This window comes from Herpailurus yagouaroundi, unplaced genomic scaffold (assembly GCF_014898765.1).
Source record: "Herpailurus yagouaroundi ecotype Mexico unplaced genomic scaffold, PumYag 202, whole genome shotgun sequence".
In the NCBI taxonomy this organism is placed as follows: domain Eukaryota; kingdom Metazoa; phylum Chordata; class Mammalia; order Carnivora; family Felidae; genus Herpailurus; species Herpailurus yagouaroundi.
The window spans coordinates 9,912,440-9,928,683 of record NW_024412433.1 but is presented as its reverse complement, the minus strand read 5'-3'; the positions used below and the strand labels follow the sequence as shown (position 1 = coordinate 9,928,683).

The 16,244-nt window shown below is 45.1% G+C and overlaps 1 protein-coding gene across 1 annotated transcript in view; it reads right to left on the bottom strand.

Annotated features, from left to right (window-relative positions):
* DNER (delta/notch like EGF repeat containing) overlaps positions 1-16,244 on the bottom strand; it is a 322,578-nt gene that overhangs the window by 36,537 nt on the left and 269,797 nt on the right. Inside the window, exon 12 of the mRNA XM_040450346.1 lies at positions 2,789-2,911. Within this exon, the coding sequence (XP_040306280.1) occupies positions 2,789-2,911 (123 nt within the window). The remainder of the gene's footprint in view (positions 1-2,788; positions 2,912-16,244) is intronic.

Below are 16,244 nucleotides of genomic sequence, written 5' to 3'. Positions count from 1 at the left end.
CAGGTCGCAGACTTCTCCTTCTAGCAATTCGTGGATTCTGGTTTTATTTCCATGTGTTCCTTCTTCTTCTGGAGCGTCCGCCATTCAGACAGAAACAGATCGCCTAGAGCGCCTCTCCACATGTCCTACCTTGTCAGTCACGATTTCCTTTTCCTCCTATTTTCACTTCTACCATGAACTAGTTCCTCCTTTGTGTTTTCCAGATCCAGAGTCAAGTTTGAGTAGCATACAGCACCTTTCTCACTTCCTCTCCTGAGTGGTTAGAGCGGTTGGCTGCTGTGGCAATTTCATTTGTATTTCCTAGATTATCTTCCCTTTTTGAGGGATTGGGACAGGCTCCTCATACTGGCCAGGAGGACGTAGGAAGATGTCAGAACCAGATGCCATTGGACTTCCCTCCGGTGCTGGACAGGTCGGCCAACGGGGCCCTGTCTACTACGGCACAGGGTGGAGGTCTCCCAGTTTTGGGTTTCCAAGGCTCTCCAGGGATGAATAGAGCCCATTCTCTCTCAGCCACACAGAAAATAAAGGGCCAGCTCAGCCCGACTGCAGTTGTTGTAGAGGACAGCCAGCCTCTGTGAGATCAGTGGAGCCCCCCACCTCATGAGGTCACATGTAGGTAATGCGCGGCATGTATTTCCTCTTTGCAAACCGGGGGTCCTTTGAACTCAGCTGGCCATTGATTCAGTTCTCCTCAGAAACCCCTCCTCTAACCCTGTTGTGTGCAAAGTTCCCAACACCTGCATCCTTTTCTTGAGAATCTAAATCCTCAGATATGTTTGGGATACCCTCCGGGGTCACTTATCTTCTTGGGTCATCCCTGGCAGAGTCAGTGACTGATGTAGGGGAGTCCAGGAAAGACAGAGGGGTGGAATTTAGGGGCGCCTGGGTGGCTCAGTTGGTTGACTCTCGATTTCGACTCAGGTCATGATCTCACAGTTTTGTGAGTTCGAGCCCTGAGTCCAGCTCCATGCTAACAGTGTGGAGCCTGCTTGAGATTCTCCCTCTCTCTCTGCCCTTCCTCCACACATTTTCTGTCTCTCTTAAAAATGAATAAACAAACTCAAAAAAAAAAAAAAAAAAAGAAAAGGAAGGGATGGGGCACCTGGGTGGCTCAGTCGGTGAAGCATCCAACTCTTGATATCAGCTCAGGTTGATCTTGGAGTTTGTGACATTGAGCCCCAGGTCAGGCTCAGTGCTATTAACACAGAGCCTGCTTGGGATTCTCTGTCTCCATTTCTCTCTCTGCCCCATTTGTGCTCTCTCTCTCTCTCTCTCTCTCTCTCAAAAAGAAATAAACTTAAAAAAATGAAGGGGTGGAATTTAGAGCATATATGGAAGGATGAACAGTCTATGTATCCGTGGTTCATCATGTGTAACTGTAGTTTTTACTGCTTAGTCATGACAGCACAATTAATGCCTCCAAGACAGGAAAAAATTGCATCAGGGACTGAAGAACTTTGGAATTTTTAATTTTTGAAACACATTCACTACTAATGCTGTCACTGAAGAACCTCAAAATGTCAGTAAGTATCACTGTCCTTACTTTATACAGACACAGTCACACTTGAGGAGATTAATCTAGGCTCAGCAGGTCTCCTGATTCTTATTCCTCTTTCCAGAACTGAGCAGACTCCCTATCTCTCACTACTCTGAAAAACCTGGAAATGAAATCCACGTGAGTGAAGCCAGCACATCTACCCTTGTGGAAGTGGAGGACTTTGGTTCCAAGTGGGCATCACACTCAGAAGGGAGCATCAGATCTGCTGAACACAGACCAGACCCTTGGCCCAGCCCCATCCCTTCCGGCCAAAGACTAGATCAAGTTCATCCGTGTGGCCTACGAACCCTTCAGGCTCACCAAAGAGACCGCTAAATACAGGTGGGTCCATCCAATGACGAGGAAGGTCACCCGGCAGATGGATGATGTCAAGTAAGCAGCGGTGGGAGCACGAGGTTAGAGGCTAGAAAGAGAGCCCACAAAGGCATTAAAAAATCCAAACCCAGCCCCGAAGCTGTGGCCTAGAGAAATGTGTGCGGTGGCTGATAAACACGGATTTCCTGGCGTGGTGCCGTCCGAGGGCATCTGGGCTTGAACGAAGTCACACCGCTAAGCCCCCTAGGGAGCGAGAAGAAAAGGCTTCGGGGACGTGCTGGCTGGGCTTCTGAGGGACACCACTGCCACCTCGCAGGGCTGTTGGGAGGGCTTGATGAGTTCACGCACACGGGGCTGAGAACGAGCTCTGCACATTATCAGCACCCTGCCGATGTCGGCTGTTTTTCCAGAGTGACTCTGACACGCATCCACTCAAATGAGCTCACATCTCCCTCGCCAGTGACTCACTTAACGAGAACCAGCTTTGTGGCCAACGTGTGAGGCCACCTGCGCCCTCCGCCGCCGGAAAGCGCGGCGTCCCAGCTCCGCCCGGCTCGCCGCACAGCCCCACGCTCCCCTCCCCGTGCTTTCCACCACCAGGTCCTCAGGTTAGGGTCGCACAGTGCGCCGCATCCCACTTTTTATCACAGGCTTCCGAACGCACCCAACAGAGAAGACAGAGGGGGTACAGGAAGAAGGAAAGGACAGGAGAGAGAAGTTTCCATCTATCAGGAGGAAACCCCAGACGTGCAAATTGGTCTCTTCGGCCCCATGAATCGTCCTACCTCCAGCATTCGGTCTGGATTCTGAATGAGGTAATGCTCCAATTAGAGGCTGGTGCACTTAAGCTGAGAAAGGCAGGAGGTCGTTTAGGCCACTCTGGTGCAAGAAGGCCAAGGGGGTGGTGCTCACCTTTGTACTCAGCCAGACACACGCACTCATAGCCATTAACGAGGTCCCTGCAGGTGGCTGCGTTCAGGCACGGAGCAGACAGGCACTCGTTGTATTCCTCCTCGCAGTAGAGGCCGTGGTAACCTGAGGGACGGAGAAAAAGGCCTGCGGTCACACGTGTCCCAATCACCCCCACACTGGACCAGCCTACAAGAGAGGCGGCTGGGTATTGATCGGAAGCATGGCATGGACAGATGGGATTTACGGATTTGAGTCCCTCGGGGTGTGTGGAAACGTGGGTTCCCGGGAAGAGTTTCCTATGACGAGTCTGTTTTCATCACCCTCTTTCATGATCCCAAGTATAAAGGAAATGATCCGATTTATCCACCAGATGGTCTCGGGATGACATCGCGTCCAACGGCACTGGTGACCCGGAGGCCGGGGTCACTGAGTGCATCTGCTGTGGCCGCAGGAGACGGGGATGAGAGCAGCAGGGCTCACGGCATGGAGCATCAGCTCCTTTCAAGGATGGGGACCACCCTTCCTCCGACTGGAAAAGTGTTATCCAGTAACCACAGAGAATTTTATTAAAGGAGAAAAGGATTGATGTATTTCCTTTGCTTTTCAGGTCAAGAAGAGACTCAGCTAAAAAAGGCTTTGCTGTAATTCCTGGTAAAATCTGGGGTATTTTTTTTTTAATTTAAAATTATGATGATCTCAATGATAACATTTTAAATTGTACTTTAAAATGCTAATGGTTAAAAATAGATGAAGAGCAATGGAGAAAAAGAAACCGACAGTTTCTCAATAAAGACGGCTTTTACTCTATTTGCAAAACAGGTGTTTATTCTAAAGGACAAGAAGACAACATTCTCTGAGATTCACTCATGAATGTTATACTGTTTTTAACTTTCAAAAACATGCGTCAGTGCCAATTTGCAGTGAAACCGAGCCATTTTTTTTTTTCTGGCCCTGTCCAAACAATGAGAAACACGTGAGTGCTTTCAAAAATCACCCTGCCTGTGTTGGTTCTGAATTCAGATAAGCAGAAAAAATAAACCTTTGCTCAAACGGGAACTAGAACTACTAGTTTGAGTAGTTTTTTTTTTCTCCCCAGCTTTCCAACCCATAGCCAACCTCCAAACCCAGCAAGTTTCATTAAGACATGCTAATGTGTTGAACTGTTTTGTTTTCAGTCCCTGTTGCAAAAGTAGGTTAAACTCATATTTGCATTATCGACAGAACACTTTTCAATTGCTATTGTTTTTGAACTGCTTTCCCAAATTAGGTGGTGCTAACAGCCCCTCAGAGGAGACCTCGACCTACCTGAGACAAATATGCCATGGTTTTCAATTGTTCTGTCCTACCCTACTTTTTGTAATTTTAGGGCAATATTTCTCAACACTCTTCATCAGTATTTTGATCATCCAGATCAGAGTTTCTCAACTGACAGCAATTTTGCCCCCAGAATACATTTGGCAATGCTTTTAGAGACACGTTTGGTTGTCACAACCAGGGTGGTAGGGAAGGAGCTGCCCCTGGTACCCAGTGTCAGGGTGCTGTTCAACATCCTACGGGGCATAGGACAGCCCTCCACAACAAGCTATCCAGCTAAAATGCTAAGAGAGCCAGACAGAGAACCCTGCTCTAGATCCAGCAAACTCCGGCTCACGGGCCAAATCCATCCCAGTCTGGTGTTGTAAATGAAGTTTTGTTGGGACACAGCCACACTCATCCATTTATGTATCGTCTCTGACTGCATTCCCACTACAATGGCAGCCTGAGTAGTCGCAACAGAGATCATATGGCTTGCAAAGCCCCAAATCTTTACTCTCTGGTGTCTTATACAACAAGTTTGCTGATTCCTGATCTACGTTCAACAGAAAATCTTTCTTCTTACAGGAGTTTTGGATATTAACTTCTTATCAAATATGCACACTGCCAACACTTCCTCCCGTTCCATAGTTGGCTTTTATTCAGTTGATTGCTTCCTTTGCCATGAAGTTTCTTAGTTTGATATAGCCGTATTTGCCTACTTTTACTTTTGTTGCCTCTGCTTTTGGTGTCATATCTAAGAAATCATTGCCAAGACCAATGCTAAGAAGTTTCTCCCCCATATTTTCTTCAAGGAGTGTTAGAGTTTCACATCTTACATTTAGGTCTTGAATCCATTTTGAGCTGGGTTTTTTTTTTTTTTTTTTTTTTTGTGGAAGATACAAATGGCCAACAGGTATACAAAAAGATTCTCAGGATCACCGGTCAAGGAAATAAAATCAAAACCATAAGGAGATATCACATCATACCTGTTAGAATGGCCATTATAAACACACACACACACACACACACACACACACACATACACAGAGGGAGAGAAAATAACAAGTCTTGGTGAGGGTATGGAGAAACTGGAATCCTTATGCACTGCTGGTGGGAATGTGAAATGGTGCAGCCGCTATGGAAAAAAATATAGAGAATCCCCCCCCCAAAATTAAACAGAGATCTACCATATGAATTACAATCTCATTTCTGGGATTTATCCAACATAATGGAAAACAGGATCTCGAATAGATACTTTCACACCCGTATTCATTGCAACGTATTCACCATTAGCCAAGATGTCGATCAACAGATGAATGGATAAAGAAAATGCAGTTTATACATATGACGGAATATTATTCAGCCCTTAAAAACAGAAGGAAATCTTGTCATGTGCTATAACATGGATGAACCTTGAGACTATGAGCTAAGTGAAATAAGCCAGTCCCAGAAGGACAAATATTTCATGGTTCTGCTTATACGAGCTACATGAAGTAGTGAAACTCATAGGAACAGAGTAGAATGGTGGTCGCCACTGGCTGGGGGAAGGGGAAGATGGGGAGTTGCTGTTCAATGGATATAGGGTTTCAGTTATGCAAAATGAAAATGTTCTAGAAATCTTCTCTATGACAATGTGTGTATCATTAGCAACACGGTACTGACCCTTAAACATTTTGTTAAGAAGGCAGATTTCATGTTATGTGATTTTTCTCAGAATTAAAAAAAAATTATATGAATAATATATAACCTACAAAAAGAGTCCATTGTTTTTTGGCGACTCAGTGTGGAGTAACAATCACAAGGAACATCTTTTCAAGTGTATTTGCTCTCCTAACAGATCTTTCAAAAATCACTTGGAAGAATAACAGATAACCCTAACAAGCATCTTTGACCTCATAATTGAAGAGTTATTTACATAGACAAAAATCAAAAGCAAATTTCATATCATTGTTTTCATATTTTACAAACTGCATCATTATCTTCTTCCACTAGTAACATGAAAAGTAAATGAGGAAGTTTTATTTTACAGAGATAGTTAGGCTGGTGATGTTCTTCTTCCTTAGGGAAAAAGAAAAAGATAAAGGTTTCGTATTCTGAAACCGTTTCTTCAGGGATGGTAACATTTCAATGTCTTTATGGAAATGTCAAGGCACCCTTTACACTGGGTGCCAAAAAACCTAAATCGGACTGTTTGAATAAAAAGGCATTCCTTCCAAAAGAGAAGGCTTCTGTGAAAATGAGGCTGCCCCCACCCCCGCTAGTAATTAATTCGGGCAAACAAATTAGCTCAGGGCAGTATGCCCAGGGTGTAGAAAAATTAGGCTAGTCCAAAGAAATTTTTAAATAAAACAAAAGAGCAGAAGAGTGAGATCAGAGTGACCCTTTCCAGGGCATTGACCTTCATCACCAACGCTGCTCCCATCTTCACATGACTTGCTCCTGAATATTCTATTCCAATATTCCTCAGAACTAACAGAACACAGCAATCATCTGAATGTGAGGAGTGAGAGAGATCAAGATGGCCGCCATGTTTAGGCTGAGTGAGTGGGTGATGTTGCCATTAACACAGAAAGGTACGGCCAAAGGAATAACAGGCTTTAAAGAAAGTTGGTCATTTGGATGTGGGGCATATGTAACCTAGGGCTCACTTAGGGACTTAGCCCAAAGGTGAGCCTTAGGGCTCACCTAGGGACTCACTTAGCTGGAAAAAATAGGCTTAAATAGCATAGAAATGAGCAGCTTGGGAACTAGTGGCCTGGAAGTGGTGTTGAAGTTTTATCAAAGAAAAACCTTGGAGAGGGAAAAAGAAGGGACCAAGGTCAGATCTACATGGAAGGGCAGGTGGAGAAGGAGAAATCAGATCGGAACATGGGGCAAGGGTGAGGCAAAAGAAAGGAAGAAAGTCCAAGCACAGCAATGTCATGGGAGCCAGCAGAGGGAAGGAAATCAAGGTGAGCTGATCAAAGGCTCTAGAGGGCGAGAACAGCTGGATGAGAAGATTAGGTCACTAGAGACCTGCAGAATCATAACTCTTTTTTTAAAATTTTTTTTTTCATCGTTTATTTATTTTTGGGACAGAGAGAGACAGAGCATGAATGGGCGAGGGGCAGAGAGAGAGGGAGACACAGAATCGGAAACAGGCTCCAGGCTCTGAGCCGTCAGCCCAGAGCCCGACGCGGGGCTCGAACTTACAGACCGCGAGATCGTGACCGGGCTGAGGTCGGACGCTTAACCGACTGCGCCACCCAGGCGCCCCTAGAATCATAACTCTTAAAGGGAGCTAGACTGCCCTTTAGAGATTGTCTTCAAAGTTGGGGGAGGAGAGGGACTGCTTATCACTGTGATTGGAGGGTTTGACCAGAATTTAGTGGGCAGAGGCCAGAGATATTAACCATCCTGTAATGTCTAGGATACCCCCACACAACAAAGGATAGCCCTGGCGTCCCTCACAACTTCGGACCATCCTGTTGGAAATTCAGAGAGCTGAAAACCTTGTCTGGAACTTTCCGGGTCTAGAACCTAATCCCTATACATGTACATTCACAGTTTTTAAGATACGCCGAGTTTTCCTGGAATGTAACTACTGGGTAAATGAAGAGAAAACTGTACCAAGAGTTGTTCACCACTTTGGAAAACGACTTCACAAGAGCAACAGCTCTTGAAGAATTTCAGTCACCAACGAGGCACGCCTTTTGTCAGTAAACAAAACAAACCAAAATCACTTCTTCAGATAATTTTCTGACACGGTCTGAAGCATCTTCCACCAGTTACTCGTCATAACACTTAACTGATTTCATCACAACACTTATAACTGTCTGAAATCATATTTCAACTTAGTCCTGTTCTTGATTATTACTTCTCTTCCTCCACTAGAATATAAGCTTGAAGGCAGAGGCTGTGACTATAGCATTCACGGCTGTACCCACAGCATCTGGTACAGAAAAGATGCTCAAAATAGCTGTTGAATCAGCACCCAGAGTGTCCTCGATTAAACCAACACACATTTAAGATGTGCCTACAATGTGTCAGGGGCTTCCAAGTACCGTGGATACAAAGCGAAATGGCAAGTCTCTACCAGCAAGAAGCTTATGGTCTAATAGTACATTACTGCCACCTGCTTTGCATCAGGCCCTTTGCATGCGCTAAATTGGTTAATCCTCACGACAGCCCAGAATGATGGGCATGACTAGCCCCAATTATATAGCTGAGGAATTAAGAGTCAAAAAGGTGAAGAGGGTTGCCCAAAGACACACAACCTCCTGTGTTCCTCCTAATTTCCTATGTTGTCCCCAAAATGCATTCCCTAGTGTAGGAGTCTGCTCAGGCTGCCATAATGAAATACCACACACCGGGAGGATGAAACAACAGAAATGTATTTCCCCACAGTTCTGGAAGTTGGAAATGCTACGTCAAGATGTCAGCGGGTTTGGTTTCTCCTGAGGCCTCTCTCCTCACCTTCTAGATGGCCGCCTTCTCACTGAGGTTGCACACGGCCTTTTCTCTGTGGGCACACCCCCCTGGTGTCCCAGATGGTCCTATGAAACCAGTCATATGGGTCTATGGCCCCATCCGATGACTTCATTGAATCTTCATCACTTCTTTGAAGGCCCTGTCTCTAAATTCAGTCACCCTGGGGGGGTTAGGACTTCGACATATGAAATGGGGAGAGACAAAATTCAGTCTGTAACACCCAGAATCAACCACAACAGTATTGGCTTTCTGGATCAGGTCATTCCTCGTGGTTGGGAGCGCTGTCCTGTGTTCTGCAGGACAGTAAGCAGCCTTCCTGGCCTCTGCTCCCTAGATTCCAACAGCCCCACCCCTCCCCAGCTGTGACAACCAAAAAGATCTCCAGACATTGTCCCTTGGAGAACATAAGCCCCTTTGGAGAACCAAGTCCTAGATCCTTCTCATCACACGAGAACTTGAGGAGAGAACAACACGAATGGGCAAGTTTGAAATTTTCATTGTGAAGAGCGGAAATGCATTGAGAGCAAGGATTTGGGGGCAGAACCAAGAAGGCCCATCTGCGACTATGGATTTAATAGAATACCAGTCCCTGGGTGCCTTCCTCCAGCAGTGAGAGAGTATGGACCCTCGGTTCATGTGGGGCTACCTAGATGTGAATACCAAGTTCATGGGATAAAGAGAGCAGACGAGAGTGGGAGGTACAGGCTTCCATCATAGAATGAGTAAGTCACGGGAAGGAAAGGTACAGCGTAGGGAACACAGCCAATGGTATTGTAGTAGCGACGTGTGTGGTGACCAATGGTGGCCACACTCGGGGTGAGCACAGTGTATTGTACAGACTTGTCAAATCACTATGATGTCAAATCACTAAAGTAACGCAACATTGTGTGTCAGCATACTTCAATAAAAGTAAGTAAGTAAATAGATGGATAGAAAGGGAAGAGAGGAGAGAGACGCACCCCCCACCCCTGGTGATGTCTGAGCTACTGAGAACCTTCTGAATGTTCTGCCACTAGGCTAGAACTCCCCTGTGTCCTCCTGTGAAGACCAAGGTCCTACGCTCCTGACTGACTTAGCAAAGGCACAGGAGTGAGCCAGGATTCTACTCCCCCGGGGGTCTGAACTGTTCTAGAACACAATTGCCACTTCCACGTTTTATTCTGTCCACTCAGAAAAAAATGTGTGTGTGTGCACATGCTATGTCATTCTCTCTCTCTGCTGATACATTCCCGATAGGAATCTTTTTTAAAAACAGGAGGGAAAATGTAGGTATGGTTCCCTGCTCACCTTAATCCTATTGAGTGTTCCTGGCTTCTGTTCTTTGTTTGTTTTTGAGAAAGAGACAAAGAAAGTGTGAGTGGGGGAGGGGCAGAGAGAGAGAGGGAGGGGCAGAGGATCCCAAGCAGGCTCCATACTGGAAGCAGAGGGCCGGATGTGGGGCCCCACGAACCATGAGATTGTGACCTGAGCCAAAGTCGGACGCTTAACCCACTGAGCCACCAAGGTGCCCCCCACTGCCCGCATGTTCTGTTCTAAATAGACCTGATGTTAGTATCTGTACAGACTTTCATGGAGCAATTACGTTCCACACACACACACACACACACACACACACACACACACACACACGCGCGCGCGCACACACACACGCAAGAAAAAGGAAAATTTCTGTAAACAGGAGGAACCTGTGTAAGGAGACAGAGCATAGCTGCCATGGGGAGCACGGAGGCTGCTGATACTGCCTCTTTCTTTATTCCCTCGTTTCTTATCCTTTTCATTAATGGAGACACCTGAGCCAGGGAGAAAATACCCAAATCAATCAATGTTTCCATTGCTATGGTTCTCACAAACCTTATATTGAAAGGACTATACATCGAGGCTAAAGTTTTAGACTCTGAAGCCTCCCTGTTATGTATGCGCGGCTGAGCCATCTACAAATCTTCACGTCCCTCCCTGGGTTTCCAGAAAGGCAGATAACGGAGAGCCGGCTATATGTCATATCCTAACAGTTCACGCAGTGAGTCTGTCTTCCCTGTCCCTCTAGGCTGCCGCTGCCTTCCACCGTCATTGGGCGAAGGTTGGCCATGTTCTCGGTCTCCTGTTTGCCTCTTTTGTTGATTCATTCTTTAATGCAACATACAGTGATTAAATGCTTCCTGGGTGCCAGGCACGGTGTGCAAATAGACATAATACTTCTACTAGGGGCATTTAAAGGAGACAGGCACCAAGCAATGATCCGAGCAAATGTGAAACCGTAACTGGGTGAGTGTGAACAAGGTCGGGGTCTAGGGTGCCGGGGGAAGAAGAAGCAGGGGAGCTGGCCTTGACGGAGATGCAGAGAGGCTTCCCTGAGGAAGGACAGTGAGCCAAGAGGTGGGTTGTGCGCATGTATCAAAAAGGTGGGAGACGCACCCAGGGAAATTCAAGGCAGGACAGGCAGAGAGTGCAGAAGTCTCATGGTGAGGGGACCCAGCCTCTGGCCCATTCCAGAGATGGGCTGCGGTCTACTGAAGAGCAGAGGGCAGAGAAGAAACGAGAGACAGGCGGGCACCAGGTGACACCTTCAGTGGAGTGGGAGCCAGGGGATGACAAGTCAGATTTGCCTTTCAGAAAGATTACTCTTTCGGAGTATGGGGGGAAAGACCCACAAGAATGAATATGGAGAAATCAGTTAAGAGGTATGGCAACAGACCCAGGGAAAACATGGCCAGGAGGAGGGTGGTGGCAGGGCCAGCTAGAGAATAAATGTCAAGAGCCATTTACAAAGTAAAACAGCAACACTTGTGAGAAGTTGCATGTGGAGGGTGGCAAAGAGAGTGAGGATGAAAGGGAGTCCAGGGTCCTGCCCTGTCTTATTTAGAGACGCTGAGATTCCTTCTGGAAGGAACAAGGGAACTGACATTTATTGAACCCCCTTTCAGGGGCCAGTTTCTGTTCGAGGCACTTTCCAATACAATAGAATCTCATTAATACAGTGGGGGTGGTATAGGGGGTGGGGTGGAAAGGCGCAGAAAACCACTTTCTGGAAGTAGATCTTAACTGAACAGAAGGAATCCGCAGTTTCTCCCAAGGGAAACAGAAGCAATTCGGAGAAAGAACACTCATTTCAATGACAATATGAAGTCTGACCACATTGACAAGGACTGAACTAGGTACTGAGGGGATCTATTATGTGATAGCTAAAAAAAAGAAGGGTTTGGGGTCCAAAGACATAAGTTGGGGGAGGGAGAAAGCAGAGAGAGAGGGAGAGCAGAACAAGAAGGAGGTGTGGGACCAGAAGGGAGAGCCAAAGAGGAAGACAGGGATCCAGAATACCAAGGGGGAGATGGGGGGCGGGGGACTGGGGGAAAGGCACAGAGAAAGAATACCTAAAAAGACAGAGAGAGAGAGAAACCGGTACAGACATGATAGAATTACTACAGAAGTCATGGGTCCCCTGTGGAGCCACATCGCCACCTGGTGTAACCAACCGCCTGACCACGGGCAGGGCTCTTCAGGAGCCATCAAGACGTGGAGCATTGGAGGGGGAAGTGATTTGAACATGTGAGTGAAGAGACTGTAGGATTTTCACCTCTCCAGTTATCTTTTATTCACATAAAGTGCATTTGACACCGTTCTCCTTCCACTAGCCTCTTCTTGCCACCCAGTGTCACGTGTTTACAGGTAGGGAGCTCTGGGCCATCCAGGTGTCACTGGCTCAATGCCGGCATGTGACATCTTCCATCAAGGTAATTCATGGATGACTGTGGCAACCAAAGTCACTGAAGTCATTATAAAAGGAGGGCCCCTGCCCCATCTCCAGGAGGACATGCACTTGGCATTTCACGGGAGTGCCTGGTAACACGAGGAAAGCATCCAACACAGTGCCCGACATATAAGACATACCCACTATGTAACCACTGTGGCATGTGTCCCTCTGGTCCGCGGAGCACGGCGCAAACCTGATTTTAAAAAGACAACGAAGGTGCTATAATTCTGAAATAGGTGCCCACCTAGAATATGCAACAGAGGCACTAAGCATCATAACCCTGGAGGGTACCATTCTCCTGAATCGCCACTTCCCATGGCAACAAAGCCCGCTTACTGGAAAAACACAAAAGAGTGCCGGCTCTGCCCTTGCACAGATGCCTGAGCCCAGGTTTCACCAGTCAGAAGCTCAAATACCTGGGCTTTTCTAATATGAAACAGAGTCTGATTACATTTGACTTTTTTAAAACCTACTCCTTTAAGCCTTTTTCAGCCTTATCCCCTGACACTCTCTGTGCTGGATCCAGTTTCCCGCTGGAGGTAAAACCTTGACTCACGGCTCAAATTTTGATCCCAAATTCTGTATTTTCTCTTTAACAACTGTCCATTCTCTCTTTTCCTTAGCGCCCAGGTCGGTGAAATATACAAGATGCTCAATCACACTGCGGGCATGGAATTTGCTAAGAAGACGGACTCACAGGGCAAACTCACCGTTGCATAAATAATTTACAACAAGAGTTCTTTCCTTGGCAAATGTCTGATTTGGAATAATTTAAAAAAAAAAAAAAACAAAAAAAACGCTTGGGGAAATGTATCCTGAAATTGACAGTAGTTTTTGTCAGGCAGTGAATTTAAAGGATGCTTTTTATATTTTAAATGTGCATATTTCCACTTCCTAATTTTCTACACTGAAAATATGTTACTTGTGTAACACAGGAAGAAAGTGTCAGAGATGCTTTTATAGGTATTTAATTTGTATTATCACAACTCGAAGTCATGTTGCTGATTCCCGAGGGAAACGATGCTCATGCTCTGTGTCTACAGTGATTTGGGCAGAAGATAACTGGTAACATGAAGAAAAGGCTGACCTCACTAAGGGCAGTTTTTAGGTGGAGGGGTGCATGAAGGGAAAAGGTCTAGTCTTACTGGAAAAGAAGACATTTTAAGGCCATTTAACAACCATCACAATAAGGTACACTGCTATTTAAAAAAAAAAAAAAAAACTTAAAAAAATTTTTTAATGTTTATTTATTTTTGAGAGAGAGAGAGAGGGAGAGCAGGGGAGGGGTAGAAAGAGAGGGAGACACAGAATCTGAAACAGGCTCCAGGTTCTGAGCGGTCAGCACAGAGCCCGACGCAGGGCTTGTCTGAGCCACCCAGGCACCCCCCAAAAAACCTTTTTTATAAGGAGAACTGCATCTTTTAACATGTAAAAAAGAAAACCTTTGGAGATGTTAAAAATTCTGAAACATCTCTATATTTATTAATAGAGTGCAAATCATCAATTCACATTGGAAGGGAAAAAAATCTTACACATATGCTAGAAAAGCAAACCACCCACTGTTCTGAGTTCCGTCCTTACAAATAGTTAGCATTCTCCTCCAAAAAACAAATGTAAGGACAAATGAAAGAATATGTTATAGATGATGAAGCTCAGGGTTCAAGAACTCCACAGACAGCCTGCTGAAACAGAAACACTTGCAAAACAAGGCTTAAACCTATCTATCATTTTGGGGATTTTTCTATGTTGTCTAAACATTTCTAGGAGCCTTCTCTTGGATTTGCCTTTGGAACTAGGTCACAGACTAGTCCCAAGAAAAAATCAATCTCTTTGCAATGGTTTGCCTTTATAAATGTCTTTTTCTCCCCATGATGTTTTTGACCACTAGAGGGTGGATTCTACCTATGCTCTATGCCAGCTGAAAGAAGAGAAACAAGTTACTTGGGAGTTCAACAATGGAGGAGACATAAAAAAGTGTTTTACAAAAGGAAAACACACACACACAAGGGGACGCAAATACATAAAGAAGAAATATCGTTTCCTTTAATAATAACGCTTAACATTCATATATTTCTTTACAGCTTACAAACAAACTCGCTGGTAGGTTACCTCTAAACACCTGGTAGCTACAGTTAAAATGATTGATTCTAAAGGGGTCTGTTTTTCTCACTGACTCCCTAGAGAAAGTATTTTTTTATTTTTTTATTTTTAATTTTTTTTTCAACGTTTTTTATTTATTTTTGGGACAGAGAGAGACAGAGCATGAACGGGGGAGGGGCAGAGAGAGAGGGAGACACAGAATCGGAAACAGGCTCCAAGCCATCAGCCCAGAGCCTGACACGGGGCTCGAACTCACGGACCGCGAGATCGTGACCTGGCTGAAGTCGGACGCTTAACCGACTGCGCCACCCAGGCGCCCCAGAGAAAGTATTTTTTTAAATGCAAATTCTTAGAGGGGCGCCTGAGTGGCTCAGTTGGTTAAGCATCTGATTCTTGATTTCGGCCTGGGTCTTGATCTCACAGTTCATGAGCTCAAGCCCTGCGTCAGTTTCTGAGGTGATAGTGCAGAGCGTGCTTGGGATTCTCTCTCTCTCTACCCCTCCTCTGCTCGCTCTCTTTCAAAATAAATAAATAAGAACTTAAAAAATTGTAATTAAAAATAAACGCAAATTCTTACAACACTATGATTAAAGCACTGATTCAAGATTAAGTATAATGACAATATTTTATAACTTTGATTTTAAAGATTATTGTGGTATATGTTTCCTTAAAAACAACAAGTAAAATGTTTTATTTTATTTAACTAGTATATTTATAAATACATTTGGAAATGGCGTGGTTTACATTTGAGATGACGATAATGATGAAAAGATTTAGTAAAGCAAAGGTAGGTGGCATCTAGGTGGCTCAACTGGTTAAGCTTCTGACCCTTGATTTCAGCTCAGGTCATGATTGCAAGGTCATGGAATTGAGACCCGCCATGGGCTCTACACTGACAAATAGAAGCTTCTTGGGTTTCTCTCTCTCTCCCTCTCCTCTCTCTCTCTCTCAAAATAAATAAACATTTTTTAAAAAGAAAGGAAAAAAAGGTAGGTTCAAAAGCCTCACATTCTAGAGGTTGTTTGGTATGCAATGCATCCAGACTGACACGGGGCCCTGAACAGGCAAGAGGTTAAGTGTTAGGGTGCAAAGATTAAGGTTCTATTGCAGTACTTTGGAGAGAAAATAAATCTTAGATGATTATTTTCATGCAAGTATGTATATTAACAAAGAGGGTTTTTTTTTCGCGTTTATTTATTTTGAGAGAGACAGGGAGTGCAAGTGGGGCAGGAGTAGAGAGAGAGGGAGACAGGATCCGAAGCGGGCTCTGCACTGACAGCAGAGAGCCTGACGTGGGGCTTGAACTCATAAACCCACGAACCGTGAGATCATGACCTGAGCTGAAGTCAGATGCTTCACAGACTGAGCCACTCAGGCATCCTTAAAAGAAGAATTTTTAAACGTTAAAGCACAGGAAAGTTTTCTGAATGTTTCATTCTATTTAAATTTATTTCACAAACAATTGCTTAAATTTGATTTTAATTCACTTACTCAATTATCACTGAATATTCTTTGGAGGTGTTCGCCCTCAAAGGGGCTTGTGTCTATTCATCACACTATACCAGTGATTCTTGTCATGTGGCTCCAAGACCAGCATCATCAGCATCCCTTAGAAATTTGTCGGAAATGCAAGTTCTCAGGCCCCAACCAAGACCTGCTGACTCAAACTCTGTGGGTGGGGCCCAGAACTCTGATTTAAGAAGCCCTCTTTGTGATTCTAATGCACACTGAAGTCTGAGACCCACTGAGCTATACAATAGCAAAGCGTACATCTCCTACAACTTCTGATTCTCAAAAGGGCAGAGAAGTGGTAGGAGTTATCTATGGCAGGTGCTAGATACA